The sequence below is a fragment of the Lissotriton vulgaris genome, chromosome 3_1 (genome assembly GCF_964263255.1).
Source record: "Lissotriton vulgaris chromosome 3_1, aLisVul1.2, whole genome shotgun sequence".
In the NCBI taxonomy this organism is placed as follows: domain Eukaryota; kingdom Metazoa; phylum Chordata; class Amphibia; order Caudata; family Salamandridae; genus Lissotriton; species Lissotriton vulgaris.
This window is the reverse complement of record NC_141689.1, coordinates 2,089,223,067-2,089,243,497: the sequence shown is the minus strand read 5'-3', so window position 1 is coordinate 2,089,243,497 and position 20,431 is coordinate 2,089,223,067. Positions and strand designations below refer to the sequence as shown.

Genomic DNA, 20,431 nt, shown 5'->3' with positions numbered 1-20,431 from the left:
TGCAAGAATCAATAAGACATACGTCATAACATCTGTACATGTAATGCCAGTTAGATAAGAGGACAAATACAATTCCCCAAATGGGGGCGGAGCTAGCCGGCGTCGATGGCGGACGCGTAAGAGTGAAGCTCCTCGCAACCACCCAACAAAATCCTTAAATAATCCTAATTAGGACGTGGCCTTCGAGAGAAACTGCAGGGATCTCCACCGCACACCTCGACACCGCCCCGGTGCGACTTTCAGCGAGGACCGCACCCGGAATCAGAGCTCGGTGGCCTCCTTCCGAGAGTGTAGGACTGGGCCCGAAAACATAGGACTTTCCTAATCGGAGACCCGCACAACGTCACCCGACGTGCGGCTGTGGCGGGACCCGGCCCTCGGAGCCTGCCGGAACCCAGGAAACGAACACCTCGCGCTCATCCCCGAACACAGGAGAGGTTCTCGGAGGGTCGCCGCAGGGATTCGCGGCGGGAAGGAACCCTTGAGGTGACGGCAACCGCACTGGAGCGCCAGGGAAGGACACGTGGCAGAGCGGCCATTGCACACCAGGCGCCGGAGGCCTCCCCGGGTGCAGCGACCTACCCTAACTGGGACGGCGATTCACAAGCGGAAAGGAGGGCGAAAGCTGTGGAAGAAGCGAGAGTCTGGCTGCCGTGGATCTCTCCCAGCACCAGGGCGCAGTCTAGGCCCCGACCACTGTTATAACGCCACAAGGCGCGGAGGACATCTTGGCCCAACCAGCTTGGGGACACGCAAGGCCTGCAACATCACCGAATCGGGCGCTTGGGGGGCGCCACCCAACCCTGAAGACCACTCGTGGTGCGTATCTTGGGGGAATACAAGAGAGGTGGACGCACTGAGGACCCGGAGGGGGCACACTCACACAGAGCTGGGCCTATCCTGAGGATTGGCGGGAAACGTGACCAGTGGAAGACTCCAGGGGCAAGCACGGCCTGCGCAACTACGGTTCCCCCATAAGCAGTCATGGGAAAGGGGGACAGAACGCAGACGAAGCTGTCCTTCGATCAGCGGCGGCAGAAGGAGCCGGAGCCGCGAGCAACACCCACGCCACCTACCAATGGAGAACCGGGAAATTATCTCTGCGCAGAGATTAAGGAGATGCTAACCACGATGGAAAGGGGCCTCCAAGAAGGTATGTCGGCCATTGGTACCAAAATCGACGCGCTGTCCTACCGGATGGACCGCATGACCGAAAGAATGGACAAGCATGCGGAGAGGCTAGACATGGCGGAGCGCCGCCTGACCGAGGCCGAGGAGGCGCAAACGGAGTGGGACGGTGACCGCAAGGAATTTAGTAGACTACTGCAGGTCATCCAGGACAAGTCCGAGGACTTGGAGGCACGCTCTCGGCGCTCCAACATCCGCATTACAGGAGTGGCAGAGACGACTCACACGGTAAAATGGAGCTGTTTGTCGAAAAACTCCTGGTGACACTTCTAGGAGAGAGCACCTTTTCGCCAATGTTCATCGTTGAACGCGCCCACCGAAATCTTGGTCCACGTCCCCCCCCGGGCACTAATCCCAGACCAATCATTGCGAAATTACTTAATTACAGGGACAGAGACGCGGCCCTCAAAACAGCCCGGGAGAAAGGGAAGCTGCAGTACGAGGGAATGGACATATCGCTGTACCCAGATTTCACGGCAAAAGTCCAGGAGGAGAGACGGCGCTTTGCCCCGCACAAACAGCAGCTACGAGAACTTGACCTGGATTACGCCATGTTGTACCCGGCGAGGCTCCGCATCAACAGGCAAGGACACTCGCACTTTTTCACTGACCCTAAGGAGTTGCAAAAGTCTCTGAAGGTGTGGGCTAGAGAGCGGCGAGGGAGTCCGGGGACCCAGTGGGCGGAGAGAGGCGGCAATAACGATCTTGAGGAGCAGGACTGAACCGGGGAAGGAGACTGCAGGCTGGAGGAGGTGCACCAGATAAACGAATTACACGGCGGGCCCTCGGTGGCGCGGGAGACACTCCCGGCGCCTCATCGGACTCAGACGGTTGGACCTGATATGACTATCCCCGGGTGAGATCTTTACATGATGGGCTGAAAGTATGTGAGGGTCCCCTACTTTGTCATTTGTGATGTATCAGACAACCAGGAAAGAGGCGCCTTTCAGCCGGGGGAAGCCAGCTAAGGGACACTCCCACGGGGCGGGGGAGGGGGAGACCCCTGACATTTAGATATCTAAGTGCTTAATGGACACTGTCAACGCATATAAGGAGGGTGATGGCGTAGGGGCAATTCAGTGACACTTCCTAGTGGAGCCAACAGGAGGGGGCAAGCAGTGGAACTTGTTTGGCTACCTCTGCCCTAGCGCTGTCAGCAGTTATGGCCCATAGTGGGCCTAGGTTGGGGATTTCATCGGGATTCCTTACAGCGGGGGGAGGGGGGGAACCAGGGGACTCGGTCAGACCAGGTTGGGGATGGTTGGCTGTGGGAGGGGGGGGGCATGGGAGTTCGGAAAAGGGGGGTCTGGGGTGGGCGGGACTCATGTGTGCTCCAAACTGTCACTTTGCAGGTGGGTGTTTTGCTGTTGCTGCTTGTACTGAGTAATTGGTGTGCTGCACAAAGGCTGCGAGACTGGGCCCCCCGGGCTCCTGGAGGTTCACATAGCAGTAGGCTACACAACACTCCACGTTTTACGGGGGTTGGGATGTGTCGCTTCCTGTGCTGTCGACGCCCTGGCCACTATGGAGGTGCGGTGGGCGACACTTAGGGGACATGATAAGAGTCACTGCACTGATTATGGCTAATGCACGACCTGGGGACTCGTCTAGAGATACTGAGTCCCTCACAGCACTGACTTGGAATGTGAGAGGGCTTAACGATTACCGTAAACTGCGCAAGGTCCTGCACTACCTACAAAGACACCAGATAGACTTGGCACTACTGCAGGAGACGCATCTCCCTAACACTAGCAAGATGCTCTCCCATAAGGGGCTCCAGGGAAACATCACTCATGCGGGTTTTACCACTCATGCACCCAAGATCCAAATTGCACCTCACATTATTAAGCGCTGACCCGGAGGGAAGATTCGTGTTGAGCAGATGTGTGGGAAAGGGGCACGACTTAGTGGTCATGAATGTATACGGACCCAACTATGACTCCCCTGACTTTTATGCGGCAGCGGCCGGATGTTGTGTGGAGTTGAATTCCACCAGGATGCTATGGGGGGGAGATTTTAATTTGATTTTCGATACCGATCTGGATAGATCTGCGGGTCCGCCTAGACGTCCGGCTGCTGCAGCATTGCAAATGCAGGCTGAGATGCTTCGCCTGGGGCTGGTGGACGTCTGGAGGGAGAGACACCAAGACAAGGGGGGATATACACACTACTCTGCTTACCACGATATACACACCAGGATAGATTACTGGATGTCCACACACTCCCTTCTAGAGATGGTGCGAGGCTGTAAGGTGTTGCCCCGCACGCTGTCAGACCACTCCCCGCTACTGTTGACCCTCAGTTCCCCCAGACTAAGGATCCCGCCATTCACGTGGCGTTTCCCCCCGTACTCACTGCTGGATGAGGCATTCAGGGGTGACCTAGGTGAAGAAATAGACAATTACTTTGAAACTAATATAGGATCGGTAGACAGTTTTCGTACGGTGTGGGAGGCGTTTAAAGTCTTCATTCGGGAGGTGGCCATGGCTAAGCACTCTGGTGTCCTGAAAACCATTAGACAGAGACTGACACACTTAGAGGGGCAAATTGCCGAACTAGAGAGGCAACAAGTGGCGGGCATAGCATCTGAGGGAGCCGGAGACCTGCAAGAGCTTCTAAAAGAGTTTAATGATGAGGCAGACAGAGAGGTCCGTCACCTGGGCAAATATGCGACAGCGCATGTGTACGGGGAGGGGGAGCGACCTGGCTCACTCCTAGCCAAGATTATGAAAGGTGCCAGAAGACGACAGGTTGTCACAGAATTGCAATCGGGCGCAGGTGATATGCTCACGGAGGAGGAGGAGATTCTCTCTGAGTTCAGGACCTTTTACGCGGACTTGTACACTACTAAAATATCTGGGGTAGAAGACCAAATCGATAACTACTTAAGCTACATCAAAATGCCGTTCCTCGAGAACTGGCAGAGGGACTTCCTTAGATCCCCAATACAACAGGAGGAGATCTCGGACGCACTGGATGGCATGAGGTCTGACAGTCCCCCTGGGGCGGACGGCTTGACTGTTAGTTTCTACAAAGCATTTAAAGATAAGCTCATACCACATCTCTCCTCTCTATTCGATGATATCTGCGAGGAAGGCACCATGCCGCCCTTCATGAGAGAGGCCATCATTGTAGCAATACTAAAGCCGGGTAAGCCTCACACTCAGGCAGGCTCGTACCGCCCGCTGTCCCTCCTGAATGTGGATGCCAAGCTGTACGCAAAGGTGTTGGCAGCCCGATTGGCCATGGTCGCCCCTGAACTGGTCGCCCCTGAACAGGCGGGCTTTGTACCATCACGCAACCTCACATACAACATACGAACGGTGATGGGGACTATCCAACACACGTGGCAGGATTCCAAGGCCATTGCGGTGTTTTTCGATATAGAGAAAGCGTTTGACTCTGTGGAGTGGCCATTTCTGAGCAGAGTACTTAAGAAACTGGGCCTGGGCGACCTCTTTCTCCAACTTCTGGGGGCGCTCTACCACAAGCCCACGGCGCGGGTCCGCCTAGGCGATGCTGTCTCGGAGCCGTTTGAGATCAGCAGGGGTACAAGGCAGGGTTGTCCCCTCTCCCCGCTACTCTACGCACTGGTGGCTGAACCCCTGGCCTGTGCGATTAGAGAGTATCACTACTACGAGGCTATTAATTACCCCACTTACAAGCTAGGGATATCTACCTACGCCGATGATACCTTACTTTATGTAAGGGATCCGGCTACCAACCTCTCCTCGGTTCTGAGGGAAGTGGTGCGCTTCGGAGCCCTCTCGGGGCTGCGGGTGAACTGGTCCAAATCAGTCGCATTCCCTCTCACTCCTGTGACCGCCCCCTTTGAAATGGACTAGCCGCTCCAATGGTCGACAGACCCGATACGCTACTTAGGAATCATGCTCCATACTGACCCTGATGTCATGATTAGAGAGAATTATGGCGTTGCCTATAGTAAACTGGCTGATGATGTTGAGATCTGGTGCAAGCTACCATTATCCCTTGTTTTCTATGAATATGCACAGAGCGGAGCTAAGTCTGCCACAAGAGAAACCTGTTGAATATATGCCTTGTATGCTTCTTGCCCTTCTTGCTAATCGTAAGGTGGTCCAGTTTAAGGTGATGCCGGCCCGAGATGGGTTGTAGGCGGCCAGCTCTGTATGTATTGCATTCTGTGATCAAAAAAATAAATAAATACAATTCCCCAAATATCACCATAAGTACATGGATCATAAAGTATCCACACACAAACATAAATACTTTGCAGGCAATGCAGACTGGTTTAGCAACAACACATGAATCCCACATATAACCATAACAACGTAGGGCGCAGCACATCTGCACTCCTACTAACAGGGTTATGGTAGATTCTAGTGAGCCCAGCTGTAACAAGAGTATTTATGAATGACATTGGAGGGCAGAGGGCCACCTGCGCGCCTACTAAATGTACTATGGTGAAGTGAGGAGCCCCTTCTGGGGAAATGCAGACAAAAAGACACTCTCAATCAATATGGGCTTACCGGTGATGGTTGCCACAGTTCCCGCGATTGCCAAAAGGGATTCACCCTGGCGTACTTCTCCCAACTTGGAGCAGGATTACAGAAATGCTCCCCAAGACCCAAACCGGGCACTTGTGTGCCAGTGCAATCAATGTCCCCCTGGTCCTGTCACCACAGGGGAAAAGGGGGGACAAGGCACCAACTGGCACAATTATGCGGGGAGACCTTGTTCAGTCCCTCTTGCTCGCCTCCAGAGGATTAAGTGCAGTAGCCCGCGAGTGCATGGTGCAGCCGCTAACAGTGAAAGCTCAGCCTTTCTTTCTTTTTAAAAAGAGACCAGGCCGTCCCCAAAGAAACACGGGATGGTGGTGTCTCCTCCGTAGCCCCACCATATCTCTTAGGGCCAGTACCGCAGGGAGAGTTTCGTTCACAGCTCTCAAGGGCAGCATTCACTGCGCGGCACTGTGACAGGCGAGCTCTGCTCTCCCCATATCTCGCGGCAGAGGGGGCCTCACCAGGAGGTGTCCTGAACAGCCGGCGGTGATGTCTGGTGCAGGGGATGGTGCTTCAGCACAGCACATCCTCACAGAGGTTGCACGTCGCGGTTTTCCTAGCTGGGGGGAGGACGCATTAAAGAAAACACATGCTGCTATTTTTAGAAAGTAGGAAGTGCCCCACACAAGTTTCTTGCCACTACAATCAATCACACGTTTGTTAAGCGCTACTACTCACTCGTGAGGGTCTCAAGATGTTGGCGGAGGGGGATTTCGCAGGTTCCAGTCCATCAAGGAGGGGGTCTGTCGAAGAGCCAGGTTTTGAGGTTTCGTGTGAAGATGGGGAGAGATATTGTCTGTCTGGGGTGGAGAGGGAGGGCGTTCCAGGCTCTGGCCGCGAGGAAGGAGAAGGAGCGGTCGCCTGATCTGGTCTTTCTGGTGCGGGGGACCACGGCCTACATTCATGAAGGTGAAAGCGCTCCGTTGGGTTATCTGCGGAGCCTGGAGTAATGCTCACTAAGCTTTTGTGTACATTAAAGAGTGCAACAAACAGCGCACTCCCGGCGCTGATTAAGAGCACGCCCTCTCAACTCTTTTTGACGGGGACTCTCAGGGAACAGAGCCCCACAGCAGAGATGCTTGGGGGCAATCTTTTATGGCCCTAAGATTGTGGAGAACAGGGGGCCAGGTAGCATTCCTTAGGAGAACACTAGTGCACAAAGTAAGGAACAGGCAGGCAGGCCAGCACATAACGTTATTTGGCAGAGTGGCAGTCCTTCCAGTAGCCCAGCAAGCAGCAGGCCAGCACAAGAATCAAGTAGTCCATATGACGGTTCCTTCTGGCATCACAGCAGTCCTCTGGCAAGTTTCTAAGCAGATTCTAGAGACATCAGTGCATGGTTGCAAGTCCACACAGTGCCTAAAAACATTGCGACAAAGCCCTATTAGTTACACTCAAAATGTCTTTGATCAAGAGGTGACTTCAAAGAAACCCATAAAATTGTGGAACAATCCAAGGCTCAAGATGTCGAAATTGGAGCGAATAAAACCTGACCTGTCTTTACTGGTTCTGCTCTGCAGCTGAACCTGTAAAAGGCGGGTGATCAACAGGCTATCAGGTAGCAGAGGTGTTATGTTCCTCTGGTGCCTGCCTTTAAAATGCACAGTGCCCCCTTCTATGCAGTTAGCCTCCGGCCAGTCTCCTGCTGACACTGAAGGAGCTTTCACCTCACTCCTGCCCCCACACCCTTTACTGCACTTTTTCACTTCTCTCAATTGGTTGGCCACACTTCCTCTGCTGCCCTCTGTCTCCTGTTCGACCCTAATCTCCTCCCACGTCTCCTCTTTTTATTTTGCATTTTTTTAATAGTGTGAACTTGGCACAAGTCATTAGTCCACCTTCTCTCTCCTCTGCCATCACCCATTTCCTTCCTGTGCTGTTACTCCTCTCTTGCCCCCTCCTCCCATACCCATCTTTCCCTCCTACCCCGTCCTCAGACTCTTATGCTCCCCACCCTCTCAACTCCCGCTGCCCTGCACACTGCAAGTAACACAGGCTGGTTGATAGCAGAAAAAACAGGTTTCCAGGGACAGCTCTTCCACTAGGGCAGAGGAGCGTTGCCCCACTGCTTTCTCGCAGCGCGAGAAGCAGAAACATAAAATGGTAATAACTACCATTTTTATGATTCTGCTTCTCGCACTGTGAGAAAGCAGAAGGGTTTTGTTGCGGGTGGGCGGGGCTGCTCTGCAGGCAGGGATGAGCAGGGGAGGAGTGGTGTGCCCACTCCTGAGTGTGCATGACAGGTTTGGTCGGCCCTCTGGGGCGGACCAAACCGGCCATGCACACTCTGTCCTTCTCCATGCAGGCTGCAATGCAACCTACATGGTGAACATGGGCGGGCCATTACGCCCTGGCCGGGCGGCCTCCTGATCAATCACAACGCTGCTTAGGGGTGGGAGCATGGCTGCCTGCTACCTGTTCCTGCCGGAGGCACGAGAGCAGGAGAGGAGCAGAGACAACGCGGGACCTCGCCGGCAGGAAGGTAAATTACATTTTTTTTATCATTAAATTAAAACCCCGCGCTGCCCCCTCTCCTTGCTCGATCCTCCACCCCCCCACTCGTTGGTCATGCCTGATGCGACTGCAGATGTCATATCGCAATCTGCTTTCGATGGCACATAGACACTCTTTGGTTACAGGGGATGTGCTGCTGGAGACTCTCTGAGGTTACAGATTGTGACTGCGCAGTCCCCAGAAGTGACAGAGCACAGGAAGGGCAGAATTTTTGTGACATAACATTTTCTGCCTACTGCAAACATACAGCAAATTTTGAGGTTTTGGGCTTTAAATTGTGCTTTTTTGGGGCGCAAAATTTGCCCACCAAAAAGCAGCAAAATAATGGGGGGTCTGAATCAATATAACAGCCCCTAGGTATATATTATTAAGAGTGAAAATTACCTATTTCTGGAGAATGACAAAGGACTTATAAACACAGGTCAGCCAGAATCAAGGCCCATTAGTGATTTTGATACTGGCAAGTAGGTTTTTCATTCCTGTACTTTCACCCGAGGACATTCTACTGATAAATCCAGATGACATCTACAATGGGTTTATAGGGTATGCGTGGAAATTGACAAATGTTTGATGTGCCGTTCCCACAAATGTCTGCACATTACTTAAAATAAAATCAGCTTGTAATGAAAACATCTCATCAGTTACACAGCCTGATGCTGATTTCTTGGGATGGTATATTCCTAAGGATAGTTCAATATTTAACCCTCTTTCTGGAGTTAAATGAATTTTTCAATGGGCATACGTCTATCTGGGTAAGTGAAATATTAAGGAAAAAAACTATATGGTAACAGATGTAGCTGGAAATGCAGTACTTGGGTATAAGCAGCACTTGTATGTGTTCTTTACCTGTTGCATCTGCTTGTAATTTTAGTACCATTTCTTCAATTTCGTCTTTTTCCTCTTTTTTTGGAGGAATGATCCCAAAGTCACGTAATACATCGTTCCACTCAGTATCTTCATTGGGGTCCTATGTATAAATGTGAAATGTTTTGAATTAGAACATTCACCTTCATGAAAAAACAACACTACACAATATTTACTCTTAAAATATGTACTTGCACCCTTGAGTCGCAAAAAAGATTCACTGGCTATGTACTTCACTGATTCTCCTCCTGCCTTTACAAACCAATACCAGTTAGTTCACAATGGAACCTCATGTCACAAAAGATTCCTATCACATGTGAAGTACACCAGGTTCTATACTGTCTCCTGTCATCTCCAAAGTCTTCTCTGCTTCAGGTATTCAAGGGCTCAAACACTACGTGTACCATCACCTGAAGCTTAATTGAACCAAGACAGAATTCCTATTGTTTGTCAAGAACAACAAACAAGATACAGTTGGATTCCCCCTGGGCACCAACCTGTCTCTCAAGGAACACACTGCAAGACCTGGTACTAGCTCTCTCGTCTATAGAAAGTCAAACCGTTTCTTCCAAATAGTGACCTGAGAACTGTTGTTCAAGCACTTATTCTCTCACATTTGGATGTTGGGACCCAGACTCCACAATGGCATGGATAGGGTCCTCCTACATGGCGCAGAATATCTTGGTTAGGATCGCGTTTTATAAATAACATATACATAAATATACTTAAAACATTGAAATACATTAACAAATTCAAAACAGGCAAGAATATTTGTGGATGATAATAATTACATAAAATAAAGCGGAAGTCTAAAATACAACCAAGGATTAAAATTTTGACTACAACATTGAAAAGGTAAAATATCAACAAAAGAACAACAATGTAACTTCCCAATATTATATAAAACGTTTATTTTGGTGATATGTGTTAGATATGATGGCTCTCCTGTATGTAGATCTGATATCCTTGTAACATTGTCCATGTATTTTAGTGGGTTTTCTCAACATGGATTTGGATTAATTTTTACCCTTAATGAGTCTGGCTTGACAGTGCAGGTGTAACCAGACCTTAAGTGAGCGGCAGAAAAAGAGCTTTCAGATGCATTGGAGGACATATGAAAGAGAGAAAATATAACAGGCAAGGGCAAAAAAGCTAACTAACTCTCAGCAAGCCCATGTGCCAGCCTGGGAATAAATAAATACTTTACTAACATTCACTTCTGTCAACCAGGCGAACAATGTAGAAGAAGGAGATATTCGTTAGTATCTTTTTTACTGTTAATGCCTAGAACTTGCCAAAGAGAAAAAAAGAACTTGTCTGCCGTCCAAACAATAACTAGGATTGATAAAGCCAATAGGTCTGGTGTTAGCCATCAGCCTTTTGACACTAACTATTTTGTTTGGTCACGGTTTTGGCAACATTTTATTGTTAGGGAAGCTGCTAGACCCTTGTCAATCTAAAAAAAATAAAATCATTGGCTAAAGGCAAAAATATTTTTTTGTCTCAAAAAAGCACAAATTACAATAGAATTACCTTACCCTGAAGGGAACTGCTTTGTATGCGCCCCTTGTGAAAGGGCAGCATGCTGCAACTCACAGTGAAGTTATCTGATGGCTGAAGTTGACTGATCCACTGTGATGCATGCTGGAGTGGGTGAAAGAAAATGTGAATGACACAGTGTTAGAAAGTGGGTTATTGGAAGGGGTAAATATGCGCCTACCACTAGTAATAAGGCCACCAACACGATATAGGGTTGAGTAAAGGTCTCAATAAATCAGTCCTTTGTTCACCCCTTGGTAGCTAACAATGAGCAGTCAGGCCTAACTTAGGAGACAGTAGTGTAAAGAATTTAAAAACACCAATACAGTAAATAAGTAAGTCAAAACACACAATAAAAATCCCACACAAATTTATAAAAATAGGAAATATTGTTATAAACAAATAGACATCAAACCAATAAACATCCAATAAAGGGACTCGGATATATGAGTTTTTAAAGATTAGCCACTTTATAGTGCTTAAACACATATAGCACCACTCTGGGACATCTGGTCACGCTTGACTGGGGCAAAGTCAAAGTTTGAAGCCAACTGCTATGGCACCATAGTCGGATACACTAAGAGGGAATTCCTGGTCAAAATGTTACCTTTGCACTTAAAATGTTTTCTAGAGCTTTTACTTCCGGCGTCGCCCTACCCTCTACAGTTTGTTGGCTTGACTTTCTGCTAGGTGCCGGTCAAATCCTGGAAGTCTGGAGCTCTGGAGTTTTCAGCAGGATGACACCTGAAATCCAGGCCTGGTGGCAGTGGAAGGCAGTCAGCTTGACTCTCGGAGTTGGGTCAGTCACCTCATGAACTTTTTCTCAAAAGGTGTTTCTTGAAGGTCTCCTTGTATGTTCAAAGTGTCCAAATCGCCAATCCAACGGTCTGGATTCTCCTGGATGGTCTCTTGGATGTCTGGACTACAATTCCCACACTACACCTGGCCAAATCGTTAAAAGTCTACTGAACCCACTCCAGGATGGAGACTCTTGGTGGAAATGATACAGGTGGGCTCTGTTAACCTGTAGCTTGCTGGGAGGCCACTCCTTAATCCGTCTTGAAGCAAGGTCACAGGTCCCAGGGCTGTATAGCCAGATTGTGCAGCAGGCAAAGTCATTCAGAGTGCAGGCCTTTGGGTGCATATCCGGATTCCAGCAGGGCAGTCCTTCTTCTCCTTGTAGTTGAAGGCAGCAGATCTTAGAAACTATGCAGCTCTCACATATTTATTCAGTGTTCTGGAGCTACAAGCATGGAGGCACCTCTGTCCAATGAGATGCTGGATGCCACACAAAGCATGAAAACTTCCTCCAAAGTGAGGCAACTTCTTGTCCCACAAAGCACTGCACTTCCAAAATCCAATATGGAGGCTTTCTCTCCAGTGAAGTAAGAGCTGGCTAAAACCAACCCACAGTGTGGCTTATTAACATTATCTCCTCCCCCTGACCTCTGCAAATTTCTGTCCTAAGCCTGCTGTTAGAAATGGTGGTCTCTAGTTGGTAATGGTTGGCACCTTTGTCCAAGTAGTGACCCTTGCTTTTAGTCGGGGTAAGGGAGTTACGCCATTTGACATCCCCTGCCCACCCTCTTTGTAGCTAGGCATGAGCAGGCAGGCTTATCTCAGAGGCGATGTGTAAAGTATTTATGCACACATATTGTAACACAGTGAAAACACTACAAATGGACACCTCACCAGTTTAGGAAAATAGGAAATCTTTAGCTGAACCAAACAAGACCAAAATAACAAGAATCCACTATATATTTATCAAAATATGACTTTAAAAAAAAATAAAAACAGTTCTGTTTATAGCAAACTATGGATGTGTCACTTCCAACACAAAGTACCTGGGATGCATAAAAAAATCACAAGCAAAAACAGCCGCAGCGAAGGTGATGCGTCAGTTCCTTACACGCAGGGAAAGTGATGTGTCGGTTCCTTGTTCCAGGAGAGGTGATACGTTGGTTCCTTACTACCACCCAGTGGAGGTAATACATCGGTTCCTTGCTGGAGAGGAGGTGATGTGTTGGTTTCTTACTGTATGGGGAGATGATGCGCCTGTTTCTCACTGCTGCCCTGATAATGTTGTAGATTTGGTGCCCAGGTGCGATGAGTTGCACACTGGAGGTGAGGTGTTGCTTTGCGAGGCTTTGCATCTTCCGGCGTCAGGGCTGGGGCCTACGTGGTGAGGCTTTGTAGGGCTTAGCGTCGTCTGGCTTCAGTTCCGAGAAGCGGGAAGCTGTGCGGCCGGGCTCTGCGAGCCATTGCGTTTTCTGGCGTCGGTTACGAGGAGTGCGCTGCTGTGTGGCGGGACTCAGCGAGGCTTGTTGTCATCCGCTGTCAGTTCCAAGGAGTGTGCAGCTGTGTGGCGGGACTCAGCGAAGCTTTGAGTTGTTTCGCTCCAGTTCTTATAGAGATCAGCTGCAAAACCCACTTCAGAGGCCCTTTGATTGGCGGGAGACACCTCAGGCAAGGTAGGACTCACAGATGGCAGAGTCCAGCAGCACTGGCAGAGTTACAGGGAGTCTTTTGTTTCTCTGAGACTTCTTAACAGGAGGCAAGCACACACAAGTCCTTGGAGAAACTTCCCAAGAGGACACACAGCAAAGCCCAGTCCTTTGTCCTCTCTTTGGCTAAAGCAGCCACTGCAGGCCAGCCCAGCAAAGCATCCACACAGCAATGGGGCTATGCTCCACCTTGAGCTTCTCCAGCTTTTCTCCTTGGCAGAGGTTCCTTTTGAGTCCAGAAGTATTCTAAAGTTTTGGGGCCTGGGCCCTAATATTTATACCACATTTGTGGTAGGTACGTGTGGCATTCCTTACTGTTCTGCTATCTCTATGAGCTCAGTTTGATTGACCCAGCCCATCTCTTTATGACCTATCCTCCTCAGCTTCAGAGCTCTCACCATCAGATAACCTCTGCTCTGGCCAGGCTACTTATCACCTAATCAAAGCAGCCTGGCTAAGCCTGTTAAGGCTGACCATTCAGCAAAGACAACTAGAAGGCTGGATTTTGGCTTACAGAAGAGAGCGTTCTATAACTTCTCTTCTGTACTAGTTATGATAAATTCAACAGTGGCAAGTTATTGACTTAATCAATACCAATCTTTTTATGTCCATGAAGGATAATCTATCTTCTTTTCTAGCAATAGTTATACCTAAATAAAGTAATGCAATGTTAGCATATGGAGGTAAGTATCTACAATGGGGAAAACTGAAATGGGCCATTTATTCCTCACCCGGGCATATAAAACAACTTTTATAAGGTCCCTGCCCCCGCACGCATAGGACACCTGGGTGAGACCTTGGGGGTGCTTAATATGTACAAATAATGTACATTATCCCTTTGAAAGTGCCCATATTACCAATGTCGAATTTGCAACTAATTTGCTTTTAAAGACCGTCTGCAAAGCAGGACTGCCTTTAAAAGGACAGCAGACACCCAGCGGTGCACATATGCAAGTGCAGGAAATCTGCTGGGTCTCTAAACGTCCATGCCCTATTATATACTAGGGACTTATGGGTAGATTGCACCCCCTGGTCCTATTATCTAATAGGGACTATATAGGGTCTGTCATTGCCAATTGTAAGAGCAAACTCTATTACATGTATCTTTTCAAACATAGCACGGGTCCTGGACCTGGTTAGCAGATCCCAGGGTACAGTCAAGAGTCAGTTACTACCAATATCATTCAGCAACAAATGGGAGTGAACAGGGCAAAAGGATGACTTTCTAACACACATTGATAGACTAATGGAGAAAGTCTGGCTAAAACCCTTATAGCTAAACTATGTTATGCACTTAATTTTAGTAAAATCTTTGCAAATGCTTTTTTGTAATTTTTGTAAGTCAATATTACAGACAGACAGAGAGGCTTGCAAAGACAGACAGATAGATAGACATATTTGCAATGCCAGATATAGATAGATTTACTAAGAGATAGACAGGGTTCAAAAGAGGTACATAGAATTTCTATGAAAGACAGATAAATAGGGCAGCATACATAGATACATATACGGATGGCTAAACTGACAGTTTCAAAAATAGATAGAAGACTGACCAACAGGCAGTGTTGTGTAGTTCCTATATCCCTGATAGGCTCTGCGCATTGTAATAATATACACTATAGTTTTCACATAGGACTGAGGTCAGTATGTCTCTATCGAGTACATTAAACTTAATAACTTGTGTGTGCCAGCTAACTCCGAGTTCATTTGAAACTTTCTCGAATGAACAAGAAGGGATTAGTTTCTGACAACCCCATAAACATGACAACTTTGTTTCCCTTAGAGTCGGAACAATATCTTCAGAGTCGTGGAAACAATAGATAACCGTTTCACTCAGTCAATCATCCATGCTTCGTTTCTACAGAGTTATTGCACAGAAATAGGGAGACATTTCACTCAGTCAATTGTGCATGCTTCGTTTCTACAGAGTTGTTGCACAGAAATAGGGAGATGGGCGTTTCAATAAAAAGGGTTTATTGAACAGTCTTCTTTCTCATGCAAGAGATATGAACTGCTACAATTGTAAGACAGAATGAAAAGTATAATGCGTACAGCGTTAACAGTAATATAAAATAATACTGTAATAGCATGGTCTGTAGCTATGACATATATAAAAATACATACATAAATAACACAGGCTAATATACTCAACTGGTACTTCTAAAATAATGCTACCCCACTGTTCCTAACCTAAGTCTAGTACAAGGGAAGAAGTAGGTGCTGTTTTAGCTATAGTTTAGTTTAGTTGTGCCAAGAATTGCCTAAGGTTTCTCTAGGTTCTAATCAGCTCCATACCTTAGAATGAGGGAGGTTGGTATCTCTTTCCCAGGACTCGATCTCCAACACCCTGCAAGGGGAGTCAGAAACACTGGAACTGGATTCTCGGCGAGGAGGATGACAGCTTCTGGTCAGTGCATCAGTTGGGAGTTGACTTCCATCGGGACTTGCTGTGGCGAGCCACGTCGTGCAAGTAGGTAGTCGAACCGCACCATGCCCTGCCATAGCAAGTGAAGGTATATTTATACCTTGAAGGTGTATAGAAATGCCAGTATTGACGTAAAAGTTGGGCATAGGAACGCCATGAATGGACCCCTAAGGAATAGATATTCATGCATAATAAATGAGTTCTTGGAGAAATCAATATTCAAGCAAGGGAAAGTCTTAAAGGCTTAAGAGTCTGGTTTGCCAGGACCTCCTTGTGACGTAGATGAACGGATGTAAGTAGCCATGCCTGTTTTTGGGTAGCATGTACTATGCCTAAATAAGGGCTGGATTTATATGCCTAGATAAGGGCAATGTGAATTGTCCCTTTATAAGGGCATGAATTGGGAAATTCATACAGAATTTAAATCGATACACAACAGCAGGTCAGCAGATTTAAAGGTGGATAAATAGGTTGGTAATCGGGTAGGTAGACAGATGGGTAGTTAGATGACAGACAGGTAGGTAGCTAGACAGACGGGTAGGTAGATAGACAGATCAGACTAGTAGATAAGTAGATAGACAGATAGATAGGGTTGTAAAGATAGATAGCTATAGATAGGGTTGCGAAACAAAATAAATAGGGTTGCCTAGTCAGACAAATAGACCAATAGAGTTGCAAAAATAAGTAGATATGTAGACAAACAAATAAACAGAAAGACAGGTAGGTAAAAGACCGACAGGTAAATGGACAGGTATGTAGACAGATCAACAGGTAGAATGACAGGTAGACAGACAGGTAGGTAGGCAGATAAACAGACAGATAATGGATGGATATATAGATAGATTGATAGATAGATAGATAGATAGATAGATAGATAGATAGATAGATAGATAGAGAGATAGATAGATAGATAGATAGATAGATAGATAGATAGATAGATAGATAGATAGATAGATAGATAGATAGATAGATAGATAGATAGATAGATAGATAGATAGATAGATAGATAGATAGATAGATAGAGCTGCTGAGATAGATAGACTGACAGACAGGTAGATAGATAGCAAGGTAGGTACAGACTGGCAGGTACATTGACAGGTTGGTACACTGACTGACAGGCCAATAAAAATGTAAGTAAACAGACAGGTAGATAGACAGAAAGGCAGATAAGACTGGTAGATTAGTGTTAGGCAGTTAGATAGGTCAACAGACAGATGAGTTTGCAAAGATGTATAGATAGATAATTGGAATAAACGGCACAGCTTTCATTAATAAAATAATTGTTAAATGTCTATATAAGCATGGCATAGAAGAGCACTCAAAGCAAACTAGAAAGCCATATAAGCAGAACAAACCAGCCAAATTGGTTTACAAGCATAATTGTAGTCTTTAATCAAATTAGATACCCACGTGAGGATTATGCGTATCTTTCTGCCTTTATTTTTAACTCCAGCAGACTTCAACACTGAATAACAAACTACCTTTCCAAATAACCACTGGGAAAGGAAATAAACAATTTCAGCCTTATTCCAGCAGGCTATGAAATGAGTGTCTCCAATTTTTTTCTCGTGATTGTTTAATAATTGTGAAGTTTATGAAAGTATGACTCTTATATTTCTCGTTATCACCGCAGGAACCCGTCGCAGCACACGTTTTGTGGTGCAATGGACTGACGGGGACATGCGAGTGTGGTGAGACTCTCTGCCCACTAGATGGCGTTCCAGAGTAATCCTTATGGATGGGCATGTGCTGCACGTCTTGCTGATCGATGGTTGGTGCACTATTTAAAAAGGATTAGTGAGTCCCAGTGCCACCACACCGCAGAGCTTGTGCCTCTCCCATCTGCATGGAAGCCTTTATGCCTCATGGTGGTCTGTATTCATTTTGAATAAGTGGTATCAACGCCCGATGGAGTCAGGCCTGTCCTCTCCTCATTATTATATATATTTTTTTCATATTTTATATAACGCGTACTCAACCCGAAGGCATTGGAGCACTTTACATGAACACCGTATTAACATTACACATTCAGGCACGGGGAGATTAAGTGATTTGCCCAGAATCAGAGGATGTGGACGCGACCTCGAGGCTTGAACCCTGGTTTCCAGCACCACAGGGGGAAGGCACAGGCCTTTTTATATTATAAACCCTCCAGTTTAAGGTTTGCTGACCCAGGGCTTGACCCGTATCGTGTTTTTAACACATATATAATCGGCTAGGTTCGAGCCAGTACTACAATATAGCCTGCCTTTAGTTGCAAGGCAAATTATGTCACATCCCTCCTCCAATATCATGCAAGAGACTCAATAGGAGTATGCAGAGGAAGAGTTAGACTCCATCCTCCCCATGGATGATGAATTCTGCTAGGCTGTGGACACCTCCATACACCATGCCGTGGCCTCAGCCATTGAAACTCTTGAGGCGCCTTATGCAAATGGCTTTCACTTTCCCAAAGCCCCTTAATCTGGGATTTAATCAGCCCTCTCTCGGGCCCACTACAATTTGAAGACCAAGATGCCCTGGCTCAATTGCAGTGCCTGACCAAGTGCAAATCGGACTCAGGGATCGACCCAAGTGCTGTTGAGAGACTAAAGAAAGCTTTATTGTCCGGCTCCTACCCCAATGAAGGGGACGGGGAACCGAAGAACACCTTGGGGCTTACCCTTGAGGGTTCAGCCTCCCCATCCTTTATCCCAGACGGGGATGATAATGACTCTCACAGAGAGTTTAATGATGAAGCGGGCCCTGCTAGGCCCTGGCGCCCTTCTCCAGTTGCACTGCCCACGACTCCTCTAATTCTCAGAAACCAGGGGCTTTAAATATGTTGGAGCCAGAAGACCTGGTTCACCCTCTCTCCGCTGTTCACCGGAAAACATGGTACCTAGCTATGTGGCCAACCGCCTGCATAAGCCTTCGGAAAAGGAAGTGGGAGCTAGTCTTCAAGCGGAATGCCTACATCCCTCTTTGGCAGGTAAGGTAGCCCTCACTCCGGACATAGACAGTAGGACAGCCACATCTCTGGAAATATGTCTGTGGCCCTAGATAAGGCACAGATGGATCCTGGCAGCCCTGGCAGGATAAACTCCTTGATGTTATTGGCCCCCTCACAAAGATCCTGGATATGATGGTGAAAGTGAAGCTATCTAGTGTACCCAACACCCGTGATGTCCTTTCTGGATGGGCCCAGCGGGTGATTATTTTTCTAGACAACACCAATTGCACCCTATCACTGGAGAGATGCCTTAGTAAATTGGACCCAAAGGTGGGGAATTTGGCAAAAAAAAAAAGGTGGGCACAGTGGCGCAAGTGAGGCTTCTTCAGCGAGCCTTGATTTATGTAAGGATCTGGGGAAATGTGTTTCCACGGTCACCTCCCTCAACAATCACAGGCTTCTATGTAAAGGATATTTCATCCTAAGATTTTTCACAGGCCAGTCGTGGGACACTCTTAGAGGGCAAGGATACTGTCATGGACAATGGCAGGATCGATTCAGGTTTGGGGGTTTCTTCCCATCCAAAGGAGGCCACAAGACTTGAGGCGCACAACACACCTCCAGAAGACAATTCCACTGACCTCAGACAGGTGAGCGTTCGCCCTTCTTCCTAACAAATTGTAGGGGAGCCATTTGGTGCTATTCCTGCACAATTGGAGGTCTCTGAATTAGGATTCTTGGTCTCTGAACACTAAAAATCTTCTCATCCGCTTGCTTTTTCCAGATGGTTTACCATTATAGATCAAGTAGTAGCAGAGCAGCTACAGAAAGACGCAATAATCCTGACTTGCCTCCACTTGTCCGGTTTCCCAAGAAACATTTGCTTGGTGGGAAAAAATAGACAATGGCCTATGACCTGTCATAAATGTAAATGTGTTTATATTCATATAGCGCCTTCTACCCAGAGGTCTTGTAGCGCTGTATTCATACCGCTGTGGAACCCTTCCTGGCTTTCCTGTGAGATGTCTACTCCTGGGCACCGCCAAGGTGAAGCCAGGCATCCAAGCGCTGCTGGGGCCGTTGTGGAGATTAAGCACCGAGGCGAGAATTATCAGGTCCGGGGAGATTGAGTCCAAGAGCCGCCAATGCGGGAATTGAACCCTGGTCCCGGGGCAGACCTCTGCATCAGGGTCTGCCGCTCTAACCATTGAGCCACGCTTCTCCACACCTCACACCTCATAAACCTCAGTTTGAGTGGTTGGTTTACGGCCACTTCAAGATGGAAGGTATCCATCTTTTGTAGGATCTTTTGAGGCCTGACGACTGGATGGTACAATTGGACATCATGAATGTGTATCTATTTCCCAGTCCCTATCTACATGCCCCATCTCAGGTTCCTCCAATTTCAATGGTGGGTTCAAGTGTTTGAGTTCAAGACCCTGTTATTCGGCCTCTCATCAGCGCCTTGGTCCTTCACCAAGGTGCTGAAAATAGTGGAGTCCCTGAGCGCCCAGGGCTTTCGCTTGACTGTATACCTGGGTGACCTCCTGTTGATGGATCAATGCCCCAAGACAATAGTGAAACTTCTTCAGATAACAAACAATATATATGCTCGAGAGTCTGGGGTATGTCATCAATGAAACGTCTCTCTTGACCCCAGCCAAGCAGACGACCTTTCTGGGTTTTGCTATCAACTCCTCAGAAAAGACATTAAGCCTTTCTTTCCGTAGATAGCAAAGATTCAGCGAGAATTGAGGAAACCTCTTTCCAAACAGGCAACTTCCCTGCACCCAACTGCCCCTCGTTGCGAGCCTCTTATCTTCCTTCATACAGGCAATATTCTTGGGTCTGCTGCAATATAGGGCTGTTAGGAATTGAGGTTTCTGGTTGGCAGTGGTGTGCACCCTGTTCAAGCAGGAACCAC

At 47.6% G+C, this 20,431-nt stretch overlaps 1 protein-coding gene across 1 annotated transcript in view; it reads right to left on the bottom strand.

The window, feature by feature from the left end:
- Positions 1-20,431, bottom strand: part of PDCL2 (phosducin like 2) — a 253,884-nt gene that overhangs the window by 215,050 nt on the left and 18,403 nt on the right. The window contains exon 2 of the mRNA XM_086963873.1: positions 9,090-9,210. Coding sequence (XP_086819999.1) covers positions 9,090-9,210 — 121 coding nt within the window. The remainder of the gene's footprint in view (positions 1-9,089; positions 9,211-20,431) is intronic.